At 33.1% G+C, this 21,149-nt stretch overlaps 1 protein-coding gene across 1 annotated transcript in view; it reads right to left on the minus strand.

Moving 5' to 3' along the window:
* The window catches only part of LRP1B (LDL receptor related protein 1B), a 1,778,947-nt gene that overhangs the window by 567,121 nt on the left and 1,190,677 nt on the right, over nt 1-21,149 (minus strand). The window contains exon 28 of the mRNA XM_057745031.1: nt 3,363-3,494. Coding sequence (XP_057601014.1) covers nt 3,363-3,494 — 132 coding nt within the window. The remainder of the gene's footprint in view (nt 1-3,362; nt 3,495-21,149) is intronic.

Genomic DNA, 21,149 nt, shown 5'->3' on the forward strand with positions numbered 1-21,149 from the left:
ACAATCCCAAACTCATTCTACGAGGCCACCATCACCCTGATACCAAAACCAGGCAAAGATGTCACAAAAAAAGAAAATTACAGACCAATATCACTGATGAATATAGATGCAAAAATCCTCAACAAAATACTAGCTAACAGAATCCAACAACACATTAAAAACATCATACAGAATGATCAAGTGGGGTTTATCCCTGGGACACAAGGATTCTTCAATATACGCAAATCAATCAATGTGATACATCACAACAACAAATTGAAGAATAAAAACCATATGATAATCTAAATAGATGTGGAAAAAGCTTTCGACAAAATTCAACATCCATTTATGATCAAAACTCTCCAGAAAATGGGCACAGAAGGAAATTGCCTCAACTTAATAAAAGCCATATATAAGAAACCAAAACACAACATCATTCTAAATGGTGAAAAATTGAAAGAATTCCCTCTAAGAATAGGAAAAAGACAACGGTGTCTCCTCTCACAATTATTATTCAACATAGTTTTGGAAGTTTTAGTCACAGCAATCAGAGAGGAAAGGGAAATGAAAGGAATCCAAATTGGAAAAGAAGTCAAATTGTCACTCTTTGCAGATGACATGATATTATATATAGAAAACCCTAAAGACTCTACCAGAAAACTGCTAGCACTAATCAATGAATTTAGTAAAGTAGCAGGATACAAAATTAATGCACAGAAATATCTTGCATTCCTATACACTGACAATGGAAGAGAAGAAAGAGAAATTAAGGAAACTCTCCCATCTACCATTGCAATCAAAAGAATAAAATACCTAGGAATAAACCTGCCTAAGAAGGCAAAAGATCTGTATGCAGAAAACTATAAGACACTGATGAAGGAAATCAAAGATGATACAAACAGATGGAGAGACATACCATGTTCTTGGATTGGAATAATCAACATTGTGAAAATGACTCTCATACCCAAAGCAATTTACAGACTCAACTCAATCCCTATCAAATTACCAATGGCATTTTTCACAGAACTAGAACAAGAAATCTTACGATCTGTATGGAAATGCAAAAGACACCTAATAGCCAAAGCAATCTTGAGAAGGAAAAATGGAGTTGGTGGAATCAGGCTTCCTGACTTCAGACTATACTACAAGGCCACAGTGATCAAGACAATATGGTACTGGCACAAAAATAGAAAGGAAGATCAATGGAACAGAATAGAGAACTCAGAGGTAAACCCAAGCACATACGGGCACCTTATCTTTGACAAAGGAGGCAAGAATATACAATGGAAAAAAGACAGCCTCTTCAATAAGTGGTGCTGGGAAAATTGGAGAGCTACATGTTAAAGGATGAAATTAGAACACTTCCTAACACCATACACAAAAATAAGCTCCAAATGGATTAAAGACCTAAATGTAAGGCCAGACACTATAAAACTCCTAGAGGAAAACATAGGCAGAACACTCTATGACATGCTCAAAGCGCCATCCTTTTTGACCCACCTCCTAGAATCATGGAAATAAAACCAAGAATAAACAAATGGGACCCCATGAAACTTAAATGCCACAGCAAAATAAATCATAAATAAGACAAGAAGACAACCCTCAGAATGGGAGAAAATACTTGCCAGTGAAGCAATAGACAAAGGATTAATCTCCAAAATATACAAGCAGCTCATGCAGCTTAATACCAAAAAAGCAAATAACCCAATCCACAAATGGGTGGAAGACCTAAATAGACATTTCTCCAAAGAAGACATACAGATGGCCAACAAACACATGAAAAGATGCTCAACATCACTAATCATTAGGGAAATGCAAGTCAAAGCCACAATGAGGTATCATCTCACACCAGTCAGAATGGCCATCCTCAAAAAATCCAGAAACAGTAACTGTTGGAGAGGGTGTGGAGAAAAGGGACTCTCCTGTACTGCTGTTGGGAATGTAATTTGGTACAGCCACTATGGAAAACAATTTGGAGGTTCCTTAAAAAACTACAAATAGAACTACCATATTATCCAGTAATCCCACTACTGGGCAAATACCCAGAGAAAACCATCATCCAAAAAGAAACATGTACCATGATGTTCATTGCAGCACTATTTACAATAGCCAGGACATGGAAGCAACCTAAATGCCCATCAACAGATGAATGGATAAAGAAGATGTGGCACTTATATACAATGGAATATTACTCAGCCATAAAAAGGAATGAAATGGAGCTATATGTAATGAGGTGGATAGACCTAGAGTCGTCTGTCATACAGAGTGAAGCCAGAAAGAGAAAAACAAATACTGTACGCTAATTCATATATATGGAATCTAAAAAAAAAAAAAAAATAGTGCTGATGAACCCAGTGACAGGGCAAGAATAAGGATGCAGATGCAGAGAATTGACTGGAGGACATGGGGTTGGGAGGCGTTGGGGGCGAAGGGGAAGCTGGGACAAAGTGAGAGAGTAGCATAGACATATATACACTACCAACTGTAAAATAGATAGCTAGTGGGAAGTTGCTGTATAACAAAGGAAGAACAACTGGATGACAGGTGATGCCTTAGAGGGCCAGGACAGGGTGGGCAGGGTGGGTGTTGCAGGAAGGAGTCAGGGGAGGGAGGGCATATGGGGATTTATGTATAAATACAGCTGATTCACTTTGGTGTACCTCAAAAGCTGGTACAAGAATGTAAAGCAATTATTTTCCAATAAAGAACTTTAAAAAAAATTAATTAAAGCCACATGTCTAAACCCCTGAGTTAAGATTTGATGAATACATTCTTTTTGCCCTTAAAATTAATTGTTTTGGAAATAAAGAAAAATTACTAATAAAACAAACCAAAAAAACCCACAGTCTGATTTTCATTCACAAATTTTATTACAATTTTTTGTTTAAATATGCTGTTTAAGTATTTTTTTTACTAACCTCTCCAAATCACATATTTTACTTCATATTTTCCTCCCTTCAAGTTGATAATCCCCTATAAAGTGATGCTAAAGTAACTTTAGAAGAGCAGGAGGAGATTAAAGCTGTTAAGTACCTCTTTGTTATGCAGGTTACCTACTTCATCATTTTCTGATAATGCACATTCACTTACAAATCTCCAGGTTTTGTAGAGATAAATTCTTCTAACACACCAAGTAAGAAAGTAGCAAGAAAAAAAGTGAATCAGGTAATAAACAGCAAAGTGCAGCATATCACATATTCAAAGAATCTGTCAGCTCCCCCCCAAAGTAGATGAATCATCAACAGAGTCTGAAAATAGCACCACCTCAAATGTTGTTAAGAATGTTAAAAAGCTCTTCTGCTTTACCTTGAGGAAAATCTGAATGCTAATACAATTTGAGAGAATTCAATTTGGAGTTCAGATAAGAAGTGTAAGAAATTTACCATAGCAGGTCTTCTTGTTCGAGGAAAGCTTCATCAAGTGGGGACACGCACAAGCAGCACTCCTATTATGATTGATCAGACACATGTGAGAGCAGGGGCCTCTGCCTTCATTAGCTGCACAGGGATTGGGAGCTGTAATTACACAGGGAAATATTAACAGTGAAGAAGGAAGAATGTATTAGGAAACCTCTGAGGTTGACAAGGGTTATTCACTTAATGATTCAAAGTGAAGTTCCCTACCTAGCACCCGTTACTCAAGTGGTTAATATGACAATAATAGAGAACCATACACAGCAATTACATTCATAAAAACATTTTTCCTCCTTAAAGATAGCAACAAAGATAACTCCCTCAGTTTCCTCTAAGATGAATGGTATACATTCTATTGCTTTACAAGCTAAGATTTTTTTTTAAGGATTTAGTCTGAGAAACAATCAGGAATAATTACTGCATTTAGTATAAAATAAACTCAGGTAGACTAGCATGCAGCTGTTGGGAGTTCCAATGGACCTTGTTATTTTCCTACCATAGCATATAGATACCCTTCTTGCCTAAGCACACCATTCTGAAATGTTTCCCTAGGAAACTGCTGTTACATATACCATATATCCTTTCAGGCTATTTCTTCTTTATCAAATCAGAGGCCTATATGAAAAGCACATTTGTCTTCCTTCATTATAAAGACATCTACTTCTTTATTTTTTTTTCTGTATTAACTTATTCCATGGCTAAAATTTGCTCCACAAGCTCATACTTACTATATTCCATTGTATAAATAACTTATGATACTTTCAAATTTAGGATGGAATATTAAAATTTGCAATTCAGTGTCATTCTCTCATTCTTTTGTGTTTCTTATTTTTCATCACGCCTTTTGGATAAGATTTTAATCTCAATTGATCAAACTGTTCTTTTAAATCTCATTTTTATAGAGCCTATCTAGTAGAATAAATTCTTTAGAACTATGCTAGTCAACTGAATGCAGAAAATAGTTATACCTTCTGATCTCACCAGTAATATTTTAGTTTTTGACCAATATCTTCCTAACAAATGGATCCATTGCTCAGTGTAGTAGTATCTTTGTATTACTTTTAGACTTTTAAGTAATACTTTAAATGTATTGTAGACTTTTAAAGTAAAAAGAATAAAAATCAATAGGTTATAATAAAAATCATAGAGAAATTAACTGAATTTGATAAATACTCAATGTGGCCTTTGCCAGTCTTCAGCACCCTCCCCATAAGATAACAAAATGAATCCATGTCCGTGTATTTGATTTAAAAAACAAATAAAAGGAAATGAAAGACTCAGAAACATTTTCCTGAGCAAATCAATTAAGAACAGAAATTATTAGAAAATAGTGGAAGCTAAAGTTCAGAGATTCCTTAGGAGTGCATGTCCCTCTGTCACATGGTATAAGTGCCACATACTCTGCTTTCTTCCCTTTTTACTTCATCTATTACAACTGGAGTCTCTAAGGAATTGCAGATTAGAGAAGCAAGAGGTTAGATGGGAAGGTTATTAAGGAGGAAGATGTTACAGAAAAGGGGTTGAAATGAAGAGGCACTGCTGGAGGACTGTTAGATGTCTAGAGTAAGGTTACCTAGTTATTGGTACATAGAAAAAAAACTCAAAGTTTTCAATAATTAAAAAAAAAGAAGAAGATGAGGAAGAAGGAGAAAAACAGAAAAAATAAAGAGGAGTAAAGGGAGAAAAGAAAGGAGAAGGAGGAGAAATGTGTTTAAAAACCTTGACGTAGGAAATGCTATTCCTCTTAAAGAAATTAAAAGCACAAGCCATGGCAGCTCAATAATAGTTACTAGGATTTCACTTTGAATATCATTATCTTTAGCCTAGAATCATACTAGTTCCTCTCAACATCTTACAATTGCAATAAAAAGCTTTTTAAAATCAACAATAACACATTAAATTTCTATATACATACTAAAGTAAAAATATAATGACTTTGTAGCCCAATATCTGTATTAATGATAACACTGTAAGGTAATTTCACAATATTTTGTGCTTCACAGCATGGAAAAATCCACAAAGACTTCTTTCAATTTTTATCCCGTCACACTTTGAAATAATGATGTTAAATCTTTTTGAAGTTTCTTTCTAACCATGCATTTAAACAGATATCTATTCTAATTACCAAATTAAGGAATTTGGTTCACATACTCACATTTTTATATAAAGCAGGGATCAGCAACTGTGCATCCTGGAGCCATATCTGGTTCACTGCTGATTTTTGTAAATAAAGTTTTATTGAAATATAGCCATGCTCATTAGTTTACATACTATCTAGGCTGCTTTCACACTGCAATAGCACAGTTGAGCAGTTTCAGCAGAGACCACTTGTCCTACAAAACCCTAAAATATTTATTTTCTGGCACTTTACAGAAAAGTTTTGCCAACACCTGTTATAAAGTAGTTAACTATTTTATAAGAAATATTATTGCAAAATCCAATATCAATACACAGGTTGTAAACTCCTACACATCCAAGACTATCCCATTTATTGTATCCAGGAGATGGGAAAAGCTGACCAGTCAATGGAAAGCTATAAGCAATCATAACAGATGAAATTTCAAATATAGGTGTGCAGACCAGGTTCACTGATAGTTCATATTATCAAAACTCAAGTTGACCAAAGAACCTCAGACACATGTAACACCCTTCATATTTACTCACTGAATACATATTTATGAAGCACCTCATTGTTCTGCCTAGTTTTAAAAACTTGGATATCCGAGTAGACAAAACATCATTCTTGTACCAATGAATTCAAGACTCTGTACTCTAACCCTGTACACTATTCTCTCCAATTCTGGGGTCACTGGCTCAACTTAGGTTCTTTCCATCTCTTGCTTGGATTACTGCTCTAACTTCTTATATCATCTATTGATTTTCAGTCTCTCCCCATTTCCTACAGTTATTTTTCTAAAATACAGACTTGATTGTACAGCTGTCTTGCTTAAAAATCTTGTATAGCTTCTATCTACCTCACAAAGTCTCAAATCTTACCTGCTACCATTTCCTCCAAGGTTACTTATCACTAGCCACATTGGCTTACTTGCTGTTCCTTTACCTTTCAGCTTTTTTTATTTGTTTGTTTTACTCCTGATCCACTCTGTTCACTATTATTAAAGATGTCATAAGTCTTCTAACCTCACAAAATTTTAACTTCAAAGCATTTTTTTTTGCTTCTCTTTCACTACCATATTTAATAAATTGCCAAGTATTATCAGACTCCCCCTATCATGTGCTCCTTTCTTTCCATTTTTACCTCTCCTCATCCAACATGAAGTTTTATTTCATTACTTTTGAGTAACTGCTACAACCATATAACTGGCATTCTATGGTGCTGCCAAAAATATAACAATCTCTTTCTAAGATATCAACTTATCTTCTAGCCTCATCTATAACTTTCCTTCTAAATATACAGTATGCACATGCTAAAAAGGACTTCTCATTGTTCTCTGAATATCTATAGCTTGTCCTTTTCCACTTTCACATAAGGTACTTTTCTTTCTATAGAATTTCATTACCCACATCTTTACATTATCCTTCCTTCATGAATCAGCTCAAGTCATTTTTCTTTCAGAAAACATTTTCTAATGAAGCCAGCTAATGTTGATTTATTCCATCACTAAATATTAGTTTTAATTATTACTATGCAAGCCATTAGGCATTTATGTTTACTGTCCTATTTTCTAATTGTCTGTGACATATATTCATATATTTTACATCAGTATACTCTGGTCTTTCTAGGAGAACCAGGGGTAGGCAAGTTTTTTTCTGTAAAAGGCCAGATAGTATATATTTTCACCTTTGCAGCCCTTATGCCCTTCCTAGTAATTATTCGACTTTGCTATTGCTGCAAAATGCAGCTATGAAACAATATGTGAATCAATAGGTATAGCTATGTTCGAAATAAAATTTTATTTGCAAAACTGGCAGAAGGCTGAAGTTAGCCTGAGGGCCTTAGTTTGTCAAAATCTGAGCTTCAGTTTGTCAGATTCTATGCTGGCAGGAACTGTGACATTGACATATATATTGTTTTTTCCTAAACTTTCTTCGGTATCTATTCCTGTGTTAGACTTAAAGACATTTGGATTCATATGCATGCTCAGCAATGTATGTGTGTATATGTTCTAAAAAGACAACAATCCAAAATTTGGAGGTAAGTTAAACTTCTAAAGCACTTCATAGCTGTAGGTGAAGAGACTAAATAATGCATAACTACAATACTCTACTGGAGAACCAGACGTTAATTATGCAATCATACAAGACTGATGTGTGCTCTGTGAAGAAAACATCATCAAAGGTAATTTCATATTTCATGCAAACTGTTTAATTGCAGTCCATTTTTCATCAGCAAAAAAAAAAAAAAAAGCTTTAAACCCAATTATTTTATCCATTAAGTTCAAATAAAATATATGTAAATGTTGATACACTATAAAATATGTACAATATTTAATTACCTAATAAAACTAAGCTCAAAAGGGAAAAAGGTCAGGATTCAATGTGTTAGATAAGAGGAATATTTTCCTCTGTCCTGTGTAGTCATTTTTGACAGTAACTAATACTCATCCTGTAAATGAACTTTATAGTACAAAAACAATTACTAACATAGGAAAACCATGTATCTATATTACAATTTTCCTTTTAGAAAAGAATTTAATGTTTTGAAATGAATTTTCAGAAGCATCTTGCAATTAAACACTAATTCCAAATCCTATTTTCCCTTTGACAAATATCTTCAAATTATAATTTTAACATTTTTTGTTGAAGAACTAGAGTGAATTCCTTATTCAAAACACACATATAACAAAATGTGTGCAAGTAAAAGACATTCTTATTGCTTTAGTTTCACCAGTTTCCAGCAATACAAGGTATGCAGGAGTTACTTTCATCAAATTATATTTTACAGATTAATTTTATACTGTATTCTATTTTTACAAAGTAGAAATCTCAAAATCTTAAATGATCCTCCATAGATACCTGTATTTCAAAGAGAATATTTTTAAAAGCCACATATACTATTTCCATTTATTTGTGCACAATTTTCTGTAAAAGAGTGAACTCAAACATATAATATCATGTTCTGTTTATTGGTGAAGTGTATCTTAAAATACCAATGAACTTTCAGATTTTCTAAAGAGGTGATATGTCTTTCTGACTTGCTGTTTATTTCACTTGCTGTATAATTTATTTATTTTTATTTTTTTGTTTTTTGGGTTTTTTTTTGCTGAATAACATTTTATCGTGTGAATATACCACAGTCTATCCATTCACCAAATGATGGACATTTCAGTTATTACCAGTCTTTGGCTGTTATGAATACAGCTGCTGTGAATATTGGAATGCATGTCTCCCCACAGCCCTGCAGCCACTAATCTACTTTCTGATGGGTCTTTGGATCAGGCAAGTCTATAGATTTGCCTACCTGCTGCTCATTTTTTGAAAAGTGGGTTGTCTTATAATTAGGTGTTGGGAGTTCTCTATATACTATGGATGCAAGTCCTTTATCAGTTATGTGTTTTGCAAATATTTTCTTCCAATTTGTGGCACTAGCTGTATAATTTAAAATAAGAAACATTTGTGTCAGAAAAGTTCCTATCTTTACAATGATTTAATAATCACAAAACTTTTTTATCTAAAACAGTGGTTATCAACCAATGGTGGTGGTGGTAAGAGGGGATTTTGCCCCCTAGAGGACATTTGGGAATGTCTAGAGATATTTTTGAATGACATAGCTGGGGGTACTATTGGCATCTTAGTGGGTAGAGGCTAAAGATGCTAATAAACTCCCTACAATGCAAAAGAAAGCCCCCCACAACTAAGAATTATCTGTCCCTAAATGTGAAAAGTACAGAGATTAAGAAGTTCTGATTCTGGATTAGAACTATGGATTCTGCATTCTAATGTATCTGAATGAAGAGCTCATAATCACTTACATTTGTACAAATGAAGCAAGTACATCAAACAACCAGTACCAAGGAAGAAAGAATGTTATGAGTTCTTTGTTGCCAATCTTTTCTAGTGCTCCAAGGTAAACTGTATTGTACCGTATTTTTAAAATAGCAATTTATAATGCAGCTAAACTTACTACCTGCATACAAATTCATTTATAGTTTAGTCATTTGATATTTGTATTATATTTTGCCAAAGAAATAATGCTAAAAATGATAATTAAGTTTTTCAGATGAAGCAACAAAACCCACTAATTCAAAATATGATTTAAAGATAGTACAGAAAGATTTACTGAGAAATTAAATTAGGTGCTAGTCTATATAACTGGTAGTGGGAGCAAAAGACTACCTGTTATAAGAAGGAAGTATAAGAGTAGAAAGTGAGTTCCATTGTGATTTTTCATATCAATAGCTGCAATGAGGTAGCAACATGTCTTTAGCATGTTTCAACTCTTCTTTTTCCTCTTTATTGCTAATTTTGCCTCTCTCTTCTACTAGGCTCTCGGTACTGCACAATGTTCTAAGACCACATACCCTAATCGCAAAAATTCCCCTTTGCTTTGCTACCACCTGCCATGCATTTTGCCTCAGTCAGAAGTCTCATCCCTTCAAAGCTGCTAATATCAACAAGTAAAGGTGGAAGCATTTTAACTGTTTCATATCAGCTTATCGTTCTTGAAATATTAGTATTTTAAGCTAAGGTCTATTTTAAATAAAAAAAACTCCTACTGATAGTATATAAATATATGAAAGAGATAGTATAAAACAGTGAGAAAAACAATATTTTTTAACAGAATTAATAATATATAGAATGCAAGGCATATATGGGCAAACACACTCACACACACATAGAGAGTGAGGAAAACTTGTTTTATATGACAGGTAGTTAGATCTTGATATAATAAACTGTGAACAATTTAAGTAACCTGAAAATATTTGAGGTTCACCTCCAGCACCCTGAAACATAGTTTTAAGGGTATTACATTTTTTTTTCTTAAAAGTTTTTTTATTATATTAAAAATGTTGTTTGTAGTTGAATATATTAATATCTCCAAGTGGAATCCTCATTCTTCAAATTTTATAAGTGATACCTTGTCTCCTAAAGCAGCAATAATATTACTAATATTCTTAGAATCTAGAATTGTTTTGTTTTTTTGCAAAATAGTATCAGCCAATTTTCTTACAAATGTTAAGAGAAGTTTCGTTTTCTATAGAAATATTTTCCTGAAGCAATTGGAGGCACCTAAGTCATTTCAATGTTAAAACTACTCTTTGAGAAACAGCCTAAAATTCACCTTATATTGTCATAACATAACGGGCAAGTGAGATAAAAATTGATAGAAAAAGTAAAGGTTCCAAAAATGGAATAATTTATTTTTATCACAATGTGTTAGAAAATGTGCTAAGTGTTTTATAAGCATTATTCCCTTTATTCCTCTTTCTGGTCATTTTTGTTCATACAAATAAATTACCCCCATTTTAAAGAAGACTTAACATAATGTTGAAAAAAGGGAGAAAACACTTATGATCACACAACTTTTAAGAGGGAAATACAGCTTCAGATTCCAGACTATAAGCACTATTATTTACAATGCCTCTCTAAGTGAAGTAATTCACTTAGAGTTATTCATTCATTCATTCATTCATTCATTCAACAATTCATGGATGCCTTACAAAACAGGCACAGGGAATGGATACTGTTTTAGAATGTAATTTTTAAAAATATATTTAATCTAATTGTTGTAACTGTGAAGATGTCAATGTTTCATTCATTCTGTTTCTCTATTTTGATTTGCTTTTCTAAGGGATTTGTCATATTAATGTGTTATACAAAACAGTTTGTACACTGCCAATTGATAGGTGTTTTGAGAACAAAATTAAAAGGGACAGGTGAATCCATATCCAACATTTGAGAGTAAAATAAAGTGGTCCCTGCAAAACCATACTTTTATCAAGAGATATTGTCTCCATTGAACCGAGTCTTTTTCAGAAGAAAAGCTTCTTTAAGAAAAAATTAAACATTTTTAATTGGTAAAAATCTATTTAATAAAATATTTGCAAAACTCCATATTTAAAGTGACAATCATATTCTTAAGCTATTTCAAGAAAAGATTCCAATTAGAGGAACTAAAGAAATACTTGATGAAAGAAAATTGAAAAACAAACAAACAAAAACCCCCACAGTGTTGGAATCTTTCTGTATCCATGAAAAACTCACCTCCACTGGGTGTTAAGTCACAACTGAAGTTATCACTAAGAAATCACCTTTGGGGAGTCTGAATAAAAATGTCAAACTAGAAAGATCCTGAGCTCACCTCCTCCCATAGATATATCAAGACTACAACTACACATAGAACAGCTCTCTCTAAGAATGACCTGAAGTAAAGCAGACTGTCTACAATTAAGTATATAAAGAAAAGGCAGGAAGGACAGAGTCACAGTCTGGTCAGAAGCTATACCCTCAGAACAGAAATCCATAAGTGGGAGGGTTATCACAACTGTGTAGGAGTCCCCCTGAGGAACTAAGGGGTCAAGCTCAAAGTTGGGCTCCTTATCAAGAGTACCTGCACTGGAAAGATGAGTCCCCAGAATGTCTGGCTTTAAAGCCAATGGGGTTTACTTCCAGGAGAACTAAAGGGCTGTGGGAAACTGAGACAGCTCTTGAAGGGCTTGTACACAAACAAACTCATTAGCTTTGAGTCCCAGTAGAAAAGCAGTACATTTAGGCAAAATGAGGAAACAAAGAATACCTTCCAAGTGAAAGATCAAGACAAAACATCAGAAAAAGAACTAAATGAAACAGAGATAAGTAACTTATCAGATAAAGAGTTGAAAGACATACTCATAAAGATGCTCACTGAATTTGCGAGAAGAATGAATGAACTCAGTGAGTACTTCAACAAAGGGATAGAAAATATAAAAAAAAATCAGAACAGAAAAAAAAAAACAAACAACTGAAATGAAAAATACATTATAGGGAATCAACAGACAATTAGAGGATGCTGAACAGATCAGTGATCTGGAAGATAGGATAGTGGAAATTACTCAATCAAAACAGCAAAATGAAAAATAATTTTAAAAAAAGTATACATATGAATAATCACATTATAGGGTCCAAGAAAAAGAAAAAGAGAGAGAAAGAGACAGAAAATCCATGTGATAAATAAATGGCTGAAAATTTCCTAACTTGGTTAAAGAAACAGACATAAAATTTCAGGAGGCACAGAGAATCCCGACAAGATGAACCCTAAAAGACCCACAATAAGATACATTATAATTAAAATATCAAAAATTAGATAAAGAATGAATCTTAAAATAAGCAAGATGAAAACAACTGATTATGTACAAGGGAATCCCCATAAGACCAGCAGCTGATTCTTCAGCCAGAAGGGACTGACACCATATATTCAAAATGCTGAAAAACAAAACAAAATGAGACAAAAGCTTAAAACCAAGAATACTCTACCTGGTAAGGTTGTCACTCAGAATTTAAAGAGAAATAAAGAGTTTCCCAGATAAGCAAAAGATAAAGGAATTTATCACCAGTCCAGCCTTATAAGACATGTTAAAGAGACTTCTTTAAATGTAAAAGAAAAGGCCATAACTAGGAACAGGAAAGTCATGAAAATAAAATCTCACAGGTGAAAGCAAACATACCGTAAAGGCAGTGAATAAACAACCTATTAAGCTAGTATGAAGGTTAAAACACAAAAGTTGTAAAAATTGTCTATAACTAAGTTAATTAGTTGAGATACAGAAAATAGGAAATGTAAAATGTGATGTCAAGAACATAAAATAGACAGGGGAGTAAAAGTGTAGTGCTTTTAGAATGTGCTTAAACTAAGCTACCATCAACTTGAAAATAGACCCTGCTAAATAAATATATTGTTATATATGAATGACATGGTAACCAAAAACCAAAAACCTATAAAAGATATACAAAAAATAAAGAGAAAGAAATATAACAATAGCACTAAAGGAGCCATGAAATCACAAGGGAAGAGCACAAAAGAAGACTTAAACAGAGAACTACAAAAACAACCAAAAAAACAATTAGCAAAATGGCAGTAAGTACACAGCTATCAATAAATACTATAAATGTAAATGGACTAAATACTCCCCAATCAAAATACATAGGGTGACTGAATGGAAAAAAAAAAACAGGACCCAAGTATTTGCTGCCCACAAGAGATACACTTCATATCTAAATATACATGCAGACTGAAAGTAAAGGAGTGGAAAAAGATATTCCATGCATATGGAAACAAAAAGAACGCTGGGAGCAATACTCATACCAGATAAAACAGATGTTAAAACACAGACTGTAACAAAAGAAAAAAAACATTACATATGACAAAGAGATCAATATAGCAAGAGGATATAACACTTGCACATATCTATGCACCAAACATAGGAGCACCTCTATATATGTAAAGCATATATTAACAGATATAAATAGAGAAACTGACAGTAACACAATAATCGTAGGGACTTTAACACCCCAGTTACATCAATGGATATACCATCCATACAGAAAGTCAATAAGGAAACATTGGCCTTAGATGGCAGTTTAGTGTAGATGAACTTAATAGATATATACAGACACGTGCCACCTCCAAACTGCAGAATTCTTTTCAAGTGCACATGGAACATCCTCCATAGATCACATGTTAGGCCAAAAAACAAGTCTCAATAAATTTAAGAAAATTAAAATAATACTTTCCAACCGCAAATGTATGCAGCTTAAAGTCAACTACAAGAAAACTGGAAAAAAACATAAACACGTGGAGGCTGAACAATGTGCTTCTAAACAGTCAATGGTTCAACAAAGAAATCAAAGAGGAAAAAAAAAATAACCTTGAGACAAATGGAAACATAACATTCCAAAATATATGGGGCACAGCAAAAGCAGTTCTAAAAGGGAAGATTATAGCAATACAGGCTTACCTAGAAAACATTAAAATATCTCAAATAAACAATCTAACCTTATACCTAAAGGAATTAGGAAAAACAAAAACAAAAAGCCCAAAGTTGGTAGAAAGAAGGAAATAATAAAGATCAGAGTAGAAATAAAAAATATTTTTAATGGAAATCAATCAAACTAAGAGCTGGTTCTTTGATTACACAAAGAAAACTGATAAACATTTAGCAATACTCATCAGGATAAAAAAAGAAAATGCCCAAGTAAATAATATCAGAAATGAAAGAAGAGAAGTTAAGTTACAACTTACACCACAGAAATATAAATGGCCATGAGATTACTGGGAACAGTTGTGCACCAACAAACTGAACAACCTAAAAGCAATGTATAAATTCCCAGAAACATGCAATCTTCTAAGACTGAATCAGAAAGAAATAGAAAATTTGAATAGACCAATCACTAGTAATGAAAATGAGCCAGTAATTAAAAACAAAAAACAAACAACAACAACAAAAAAACCCACCCAAACAAAACTCTAGGACAAGACAGCTTCACAGGAGAATTCTACCAAACATTAAAAAAGTTAATAGCTTCCTTCACAAACTGTTCGAAAAAAATTGAAGAGGAAAGAACCCTTCAAATTTATTCTATGAGTCCAACATTACCCCAACCAAGACAAAGACAGATTACTAAGACCAGATAAAGACAGTATAAAAAAAAGAAAATTTCAGGCCAACATCCTAGATGATCATAGATGGAAATACCCTCAAAAATATTAGCAAACTGACTTCAACAATATACTAAAAGAATCATACACCTTGATCAATTGGGATTTATCTCAGGGCTGCAGAATGGGTCAATATCTGTAAAATCAATCAATATAAAATTTCACATTAACAAAATGAAAGATAAAAATCAAATGATCATCTCAACAGATGCAGAAAAAGCATTTGACAAAATTCAATTTCTATTTATGATAAAAACTTTCAACTAAGTGGGTATAGAGGGAATATACTTCAACATAATAAAAGCCATATATGACAAAACCACAGTTAACCTTATAAGCAATAAGGAAACTTTTTCCTCTGAGATCAGGAGTAAGATAAGGATGCCCACTATTGCCACTTTTATTTAACATAATATTTGAAGTCCTAGCCATAGCAATCAGACAAGAAAGAGATAAAAATATCCAAATTGAAAAAGAAGTAATGTAATAATTTGCACATGATATACTATATATAGTATAGTATATATGTATATTTATATATGTTTATATAGTAATACACTACATGTATAGTATTTCTAAATATTACATATATAGAATTTAGTTATATATAGTAATATATATACACATATGTGTATATATAAAAAATAAAAATATATAAATACATATATATATACTTAGCACAGTATAACCCTAAAGATTTCACCAAAAAACAATTAGAACTCATACAAATTCAGTAAAGTTGTAGGATTCAGAATCAATATATCCAAATCTGTCTTTCTATATGCTAATAAACTAGAAGAAAAAAAATTTAAGAAAACAATCTCATTTACAATTGTATCAAAAATAATAAAATACCTAGATCTAAACTTAACCAAAGAAGTAAAGAATCTATACACTGAGAACTATAAGACACTGTTGAAAGAAACTGAAGATGACACAAATACATGGAAAGATACACCACACCCATGGATTGGAAGAAATAATATTGATAAAATGTCCATACTATCCATAGCAATCTGTAAATTCAATGCAACAGCTATCAAAATACCAATGACTTTTTTTACAGTAGTGGGACAGATTTGTATGAGATCAAAAAAGACCTCAAATAGAGCAATCACAAGAAAAGGGAACAAAGCTAAAAGTATCACACTCCTTGATTTCAAACTATACTAAAAATCTATAGTAATCAAAACTGAATGGTACTGGCACAAAATAGACTCTGAGATCAATGGACTAGAATAAAGAGTTTAGAAATAAGCCCATGCCTATATGGTCAATTTACTTACAACAAAGGAGCCAAGAATACACAGTGGGGAAAAGACAATCACTTCTCTAAGTGGTTTTGGGGAAACTGGATAACCTTTTGGAAAAGAATGAAACTGGACCACTTTTTTATAGCATAAAAAAAAACCCTCAAAATGGATTAAAAAGTTAAATGCAAAACCTGAAATCATAAAACTATTAGAAGAAAACATAGGCAGTGTGCTCTTTGACTTTGGGCTCAGCAATATCTTTTTTGCAGCTGTCTCCTCAGGCAATGGCAACCAAAGCAAAAATAAACAAACGGGACTATATCAAACTAAAAAGCTTCTGCACAGCAAAGGAAACCATCAACAAAACAAAAAGGCAACCTATCAAATGAGAGAAAATATTTGCAAGTCATATACCTGATAAGGGGTTAATATAAAAACATATAAAGAATTCATGGAACTCAATATCAAAAAGACAAACAATCTATTTGGGCAAAGGATGTGAACGGACATTTTTCCAAGGAAGACATACAAATGGCCAATAGGTACATGAAAAGGTGTGCAACATGACTCATCATCAGGGAAATGCAAATCAAAACTACAATAAGATATCACTTCCCACCTGTCAGAATGGCTATTATCAAAAAGACAAGAAATAACAAGTATTGGTGAGGATGTAAACAAAAGGTAACCCTTGTGAGCTGTTTTCAGGCATGTTAATTGGTGCAGCCTCTATGGAAAACAGTGTGAAAGTTCCTCAAAAAATTTGAAAGAGAACTACCATATGATACAATAATTCTACTTCTATGTATTTATACAAAAAAATAAAAACATTAGTTCAGAAAGATATATGCACCCCTATGTTCACTGCAGCATTATTTACAATAGCCAAGATGTGGAAGCATCCATCAATAGATGAATGGATAGAGAAGATGTGGTATATATACAAAATGGAATATGACTGCCATAAAAATAATCTAATCATTTGCAACAACATGGATGGACCTAGAAGATATTGTATAAGTTAAATAAGTTGGACAGAAAAAAAAATACTATATGTAGAATCTAAAAAACAAAATGAAGACAAACAAAACAAAACAAACTCATAGATACAGGGAACAAAGTGATGGTTGCCAGAGGGCTAGGAGTAGGGGGTTGGGCGAAATAGGTGACGGGGATTAAGAGGCACAAACTTCCAGATATAAAATGAATAAGTCATTGGGCGTAAAATATATCATAGGGAATATAGGCATAAATATTTTAATAACTTTGTATAGTGACAGATGGTTATTAGCCTTATTGTGGTGACTGCTTTTTAATGTATTCTATAACAACTGAAATTCCTTTCTAAGGGGAGCTTTAAGTCCCACCATGGTTTGATTCCAACCCAATGTTGTTTCCCATTTATTCCCTCCTTACGTTTAGCTGCTCCAACCTGCAAATGAGGAAATAAGAACTCAGAAGTTAATTAATTTGCCTCAGGTAATAAGGCTAGTTAGTGACAAAGGAAGGCATTGAATTAAGCTAGGCCCAAGGACCTTTTAGGACCACACAATGCTTGCTACCTTTTAAAATATATTTACTAAACTCTTATTTTCAAAATACATACAAAATAATTATTTAATTGATCCTGGTTGTTAATCTAGTCTGTTTTCCTTCTAGACTATAAACTCCAAGAAGCTAAGAATTATTGTCCCATGTGAATGTTTCAATAAAACTTGACTCTCTACTGCCATCTGCAGACTTGATATACCAATTTCAAGGAGAATCTCAATAAACAAGAACTCAATGTCTTCTGTTGGTAGAGCACAGTGGTTCAGGCAAGAGCTCTGGGGTCAGATAACTGGGCAATCATTCTGTGGCTATTAGACCCTGAACAAATTACTTAGCATTTGTCTGCCTTAGGTTCCTTATCTGTAAAACTGGGTTGCTAATAATCATCCCCACGGAATTACAATGAGCGTTAGTGAATGTTAGGTGATATTATTATAGTTATTAATATTGTTCTTATAGAGGGTTTAGCTAGATTCTGTGGTTAACTCAAATAAATGAATGACACTCTTTTACTCAAACATTTTATTATCTATATAGGTAACTAAAACAGAATTAGGAAAATATTAAATAACCATACATGTTCTAAGTGCTAAGATAGTCCTTATGGTGTTAACCATGAATGTGGAGGTGATAAAATCTGAATTCTGTAATGGTATATGGCTTTGAAGTGAGAAAGCCTCTCAGAAAAAGATTTTTTTCCTACAAATCTTTGTGCATATTGAGAGTAATACCTGTAAAGCACTAAATAAAACAGGATATAAATAATACCTCCCTTATTATTATGAAGTCGTGATGATGAAACCATTATTACCAGTGCTTAATCATGCAAGCCCAGATCTCATTATCCAAACATAAGATAACATATGGCTCAAGAAGGGGTTCTCATAAAACCTTTATGCTGTTGTTGTGCTGTTTTTTAATATACTCAAAATTTATTCAATTAATAACTTTGTTTTACTGATAAAAATACATTTAGACTACATGGCTTCACAAATGTAAATTATTCATTTTTACCTTAAAGGGAAACCTACAATTATGATGTTCCTGCTCATTAAAAAAGTAACAAATATGTTTATTTACAGAACTTCTCTCTGTGCTAAGGAAACAACATTCTCCCCATTCAGTAAATGGCCATAAGTATCAACTACGTGCTATAAATTTCCAATATATACCAGATATAAAAAATAGAAAATTTAGGTTAAAGTGCCCAGATATCAGTCCAATGAACGGAATAGAGTGAGTATATATCTTCCAGAGCATATGGAGATACAATATGATTATTCTAAGCTATCTTACAATGTATAAAAAATTCTAGTTCTGAATTTCCCATTATTTTATATTCAAATTTTTGTCCTCTGTCCCTATGGTTGCTGTCACAATAAAACTATTACTTTGTGTCCTTCCAACTTTACTCTAGACTTTCTTGCTTTACATTTTTGGCACAGGAGACATTAGGTATCCAAACCACCTGCCTTACCTCCAATCTCTCCCCTCTTCAATATCATCTTCACTTTAATATAACTGCATGGCTAATACATAAATTGTAAGTGTCATTTCTATAACTAGAAATATTTGGGTTTGGCACCCAAACCAAAGGCAACGAAAGCAAAAAGAAACAAATGGAACTACCTCAAACTAAAAAGCTTCTGCACAGCAAAGGAAATCATCAACAAAACAAAAGGGCAACTTACCAAAGGGGAGAAAATATTGCAAATCATATATCTGACAAGTAGTTAATACCAAAATATATAAGTAACTCATAGAACTCAATATCAAACAGACAATCTGATTAAAAAATGGGCAGAGGCTCTGAATAGAGATTTTTCTAAGAAAGACATACAGATGGCCAACAGGCATATGAAAAGGTATTCAACATACTAATCATCAGGGAAATGCAAATCAGAGGCACAATGAGATATTACCGCACACCTTCAGAATAGCTATTATAAAAAAGACAAGAAATAACGAGTGTTGTTAAGGATGTGGACAAAAGGGAACCCTTGTGTACTCTTGGTGGGCAGGTTAATTGGTATAGTCACTATGGAAAATATTATGGAAGTTCCTCAAAAAATTAAAAATAGGATCAGCATATGATCCAGCAATTCCACTTCTAGGTATTTATCTAAAGAAAATGAAGAGACCAAATTGAAAAGATATACATATCCTTATGTTCATTACAGCATTATTTACAATAGCCAAGAAATGGAAACAACCTAAGTGTCCACTGATGGAGGAATGGATACAGAAGATGTGGTGTGTGTGTGTGTGTGTGTGTGTGTGTGTGTGTGAGTGTGTGTAATGGAATATTATTCAGCCATAAAGAGATAGAAATCCTACCATCTGTGACAACATGGATGAACCTTGAGGGTATTATGCTAAGTGAAATAAATCAGATGGAGAAAGGCAAATACTATAAGATGTCACTTACATGTGGAATCTAAAAACCAAAACCAAAAACACCAAGCTCATAGACACAAAGAACAGAACAAACTAACAGATTGGTAGTTGCTAGAGGCAGGTGGTGGTGGTGGGGTGGGGGCGGAAGGTGGGGGGGTACAGACTGAAATGGGTAAAGAAGATTAAAATGTACTAACTTCCAGTTACAAAATAAATAAGTCATGGGGATGTAATGTACAGTGTGATGATTATAGTTAATAATACTGTACTGTAAATTTGCAAGTTGCCAAGGAAATAGATTAAAAAAAATATAGAAATAATACAAGTAAGACTATGATCTAATTTTCATTGTGGTTTGGTGATGCTATTGCTTCTTGGAAAGGCTTATGTTCATGTATTTGTTTCTGGCAACTACAAAAGATCATATAACTTGCTAACAGTGACAGTAAAACCCAAGACTATAAAATATGGAAAATGACACTTATGGATAGATACATGCCTTAAAATTATTAATGACAGAATAGAAATGAACTAAAATCACACTGAATATCCAATAATAGACAAATAATTGGGAACATTTTTGATAGTCACATGTGATGTAAAAATATGTAGTTCTTAAAAATGCAATTAGGCATCAATGATAAGCGAGTTGGTAATGTTAAGTGTAAAAAGGAAGATACGAAATTAAAAATAAAGCATGATATTAAATAAGAAGAGATACAAAAGTTTTCTTAATTTAGCAAAGAATGAAGCACGGACTATGGAGTTGGACATGCTCATTGAAACCCTGGTGCTGCCTTTTGATGAGACTTAATACTCTGAGTCAGGTTACTTTGCTTCCCTGCGCTTCAACTTTCTCATAGAAAATGGGAATAACTATCTTGTTTGATGGCTCTGATGATTAGGAAAAAAGGTCAAGCCTAAATGGCACATAGCAGTTCATCAATAGATTTACTTATT

The sequence above is a fragment of the Hippopotamus amphibius genome, chromosome 8 (genome assembly GCF_030028045.1).
Source record: "Hippopotamus amphibius kiboko isolate mHipAmp2 chromosome 8, mHipAmp2.hap2, whole genome shotgun sequence".
NCBI lineage: Eukaryota > Metazoa > Chordata > Mammalia > Artiodactyla > Hippopotamidae > Hippopotamus > Hippopotamus amphibius.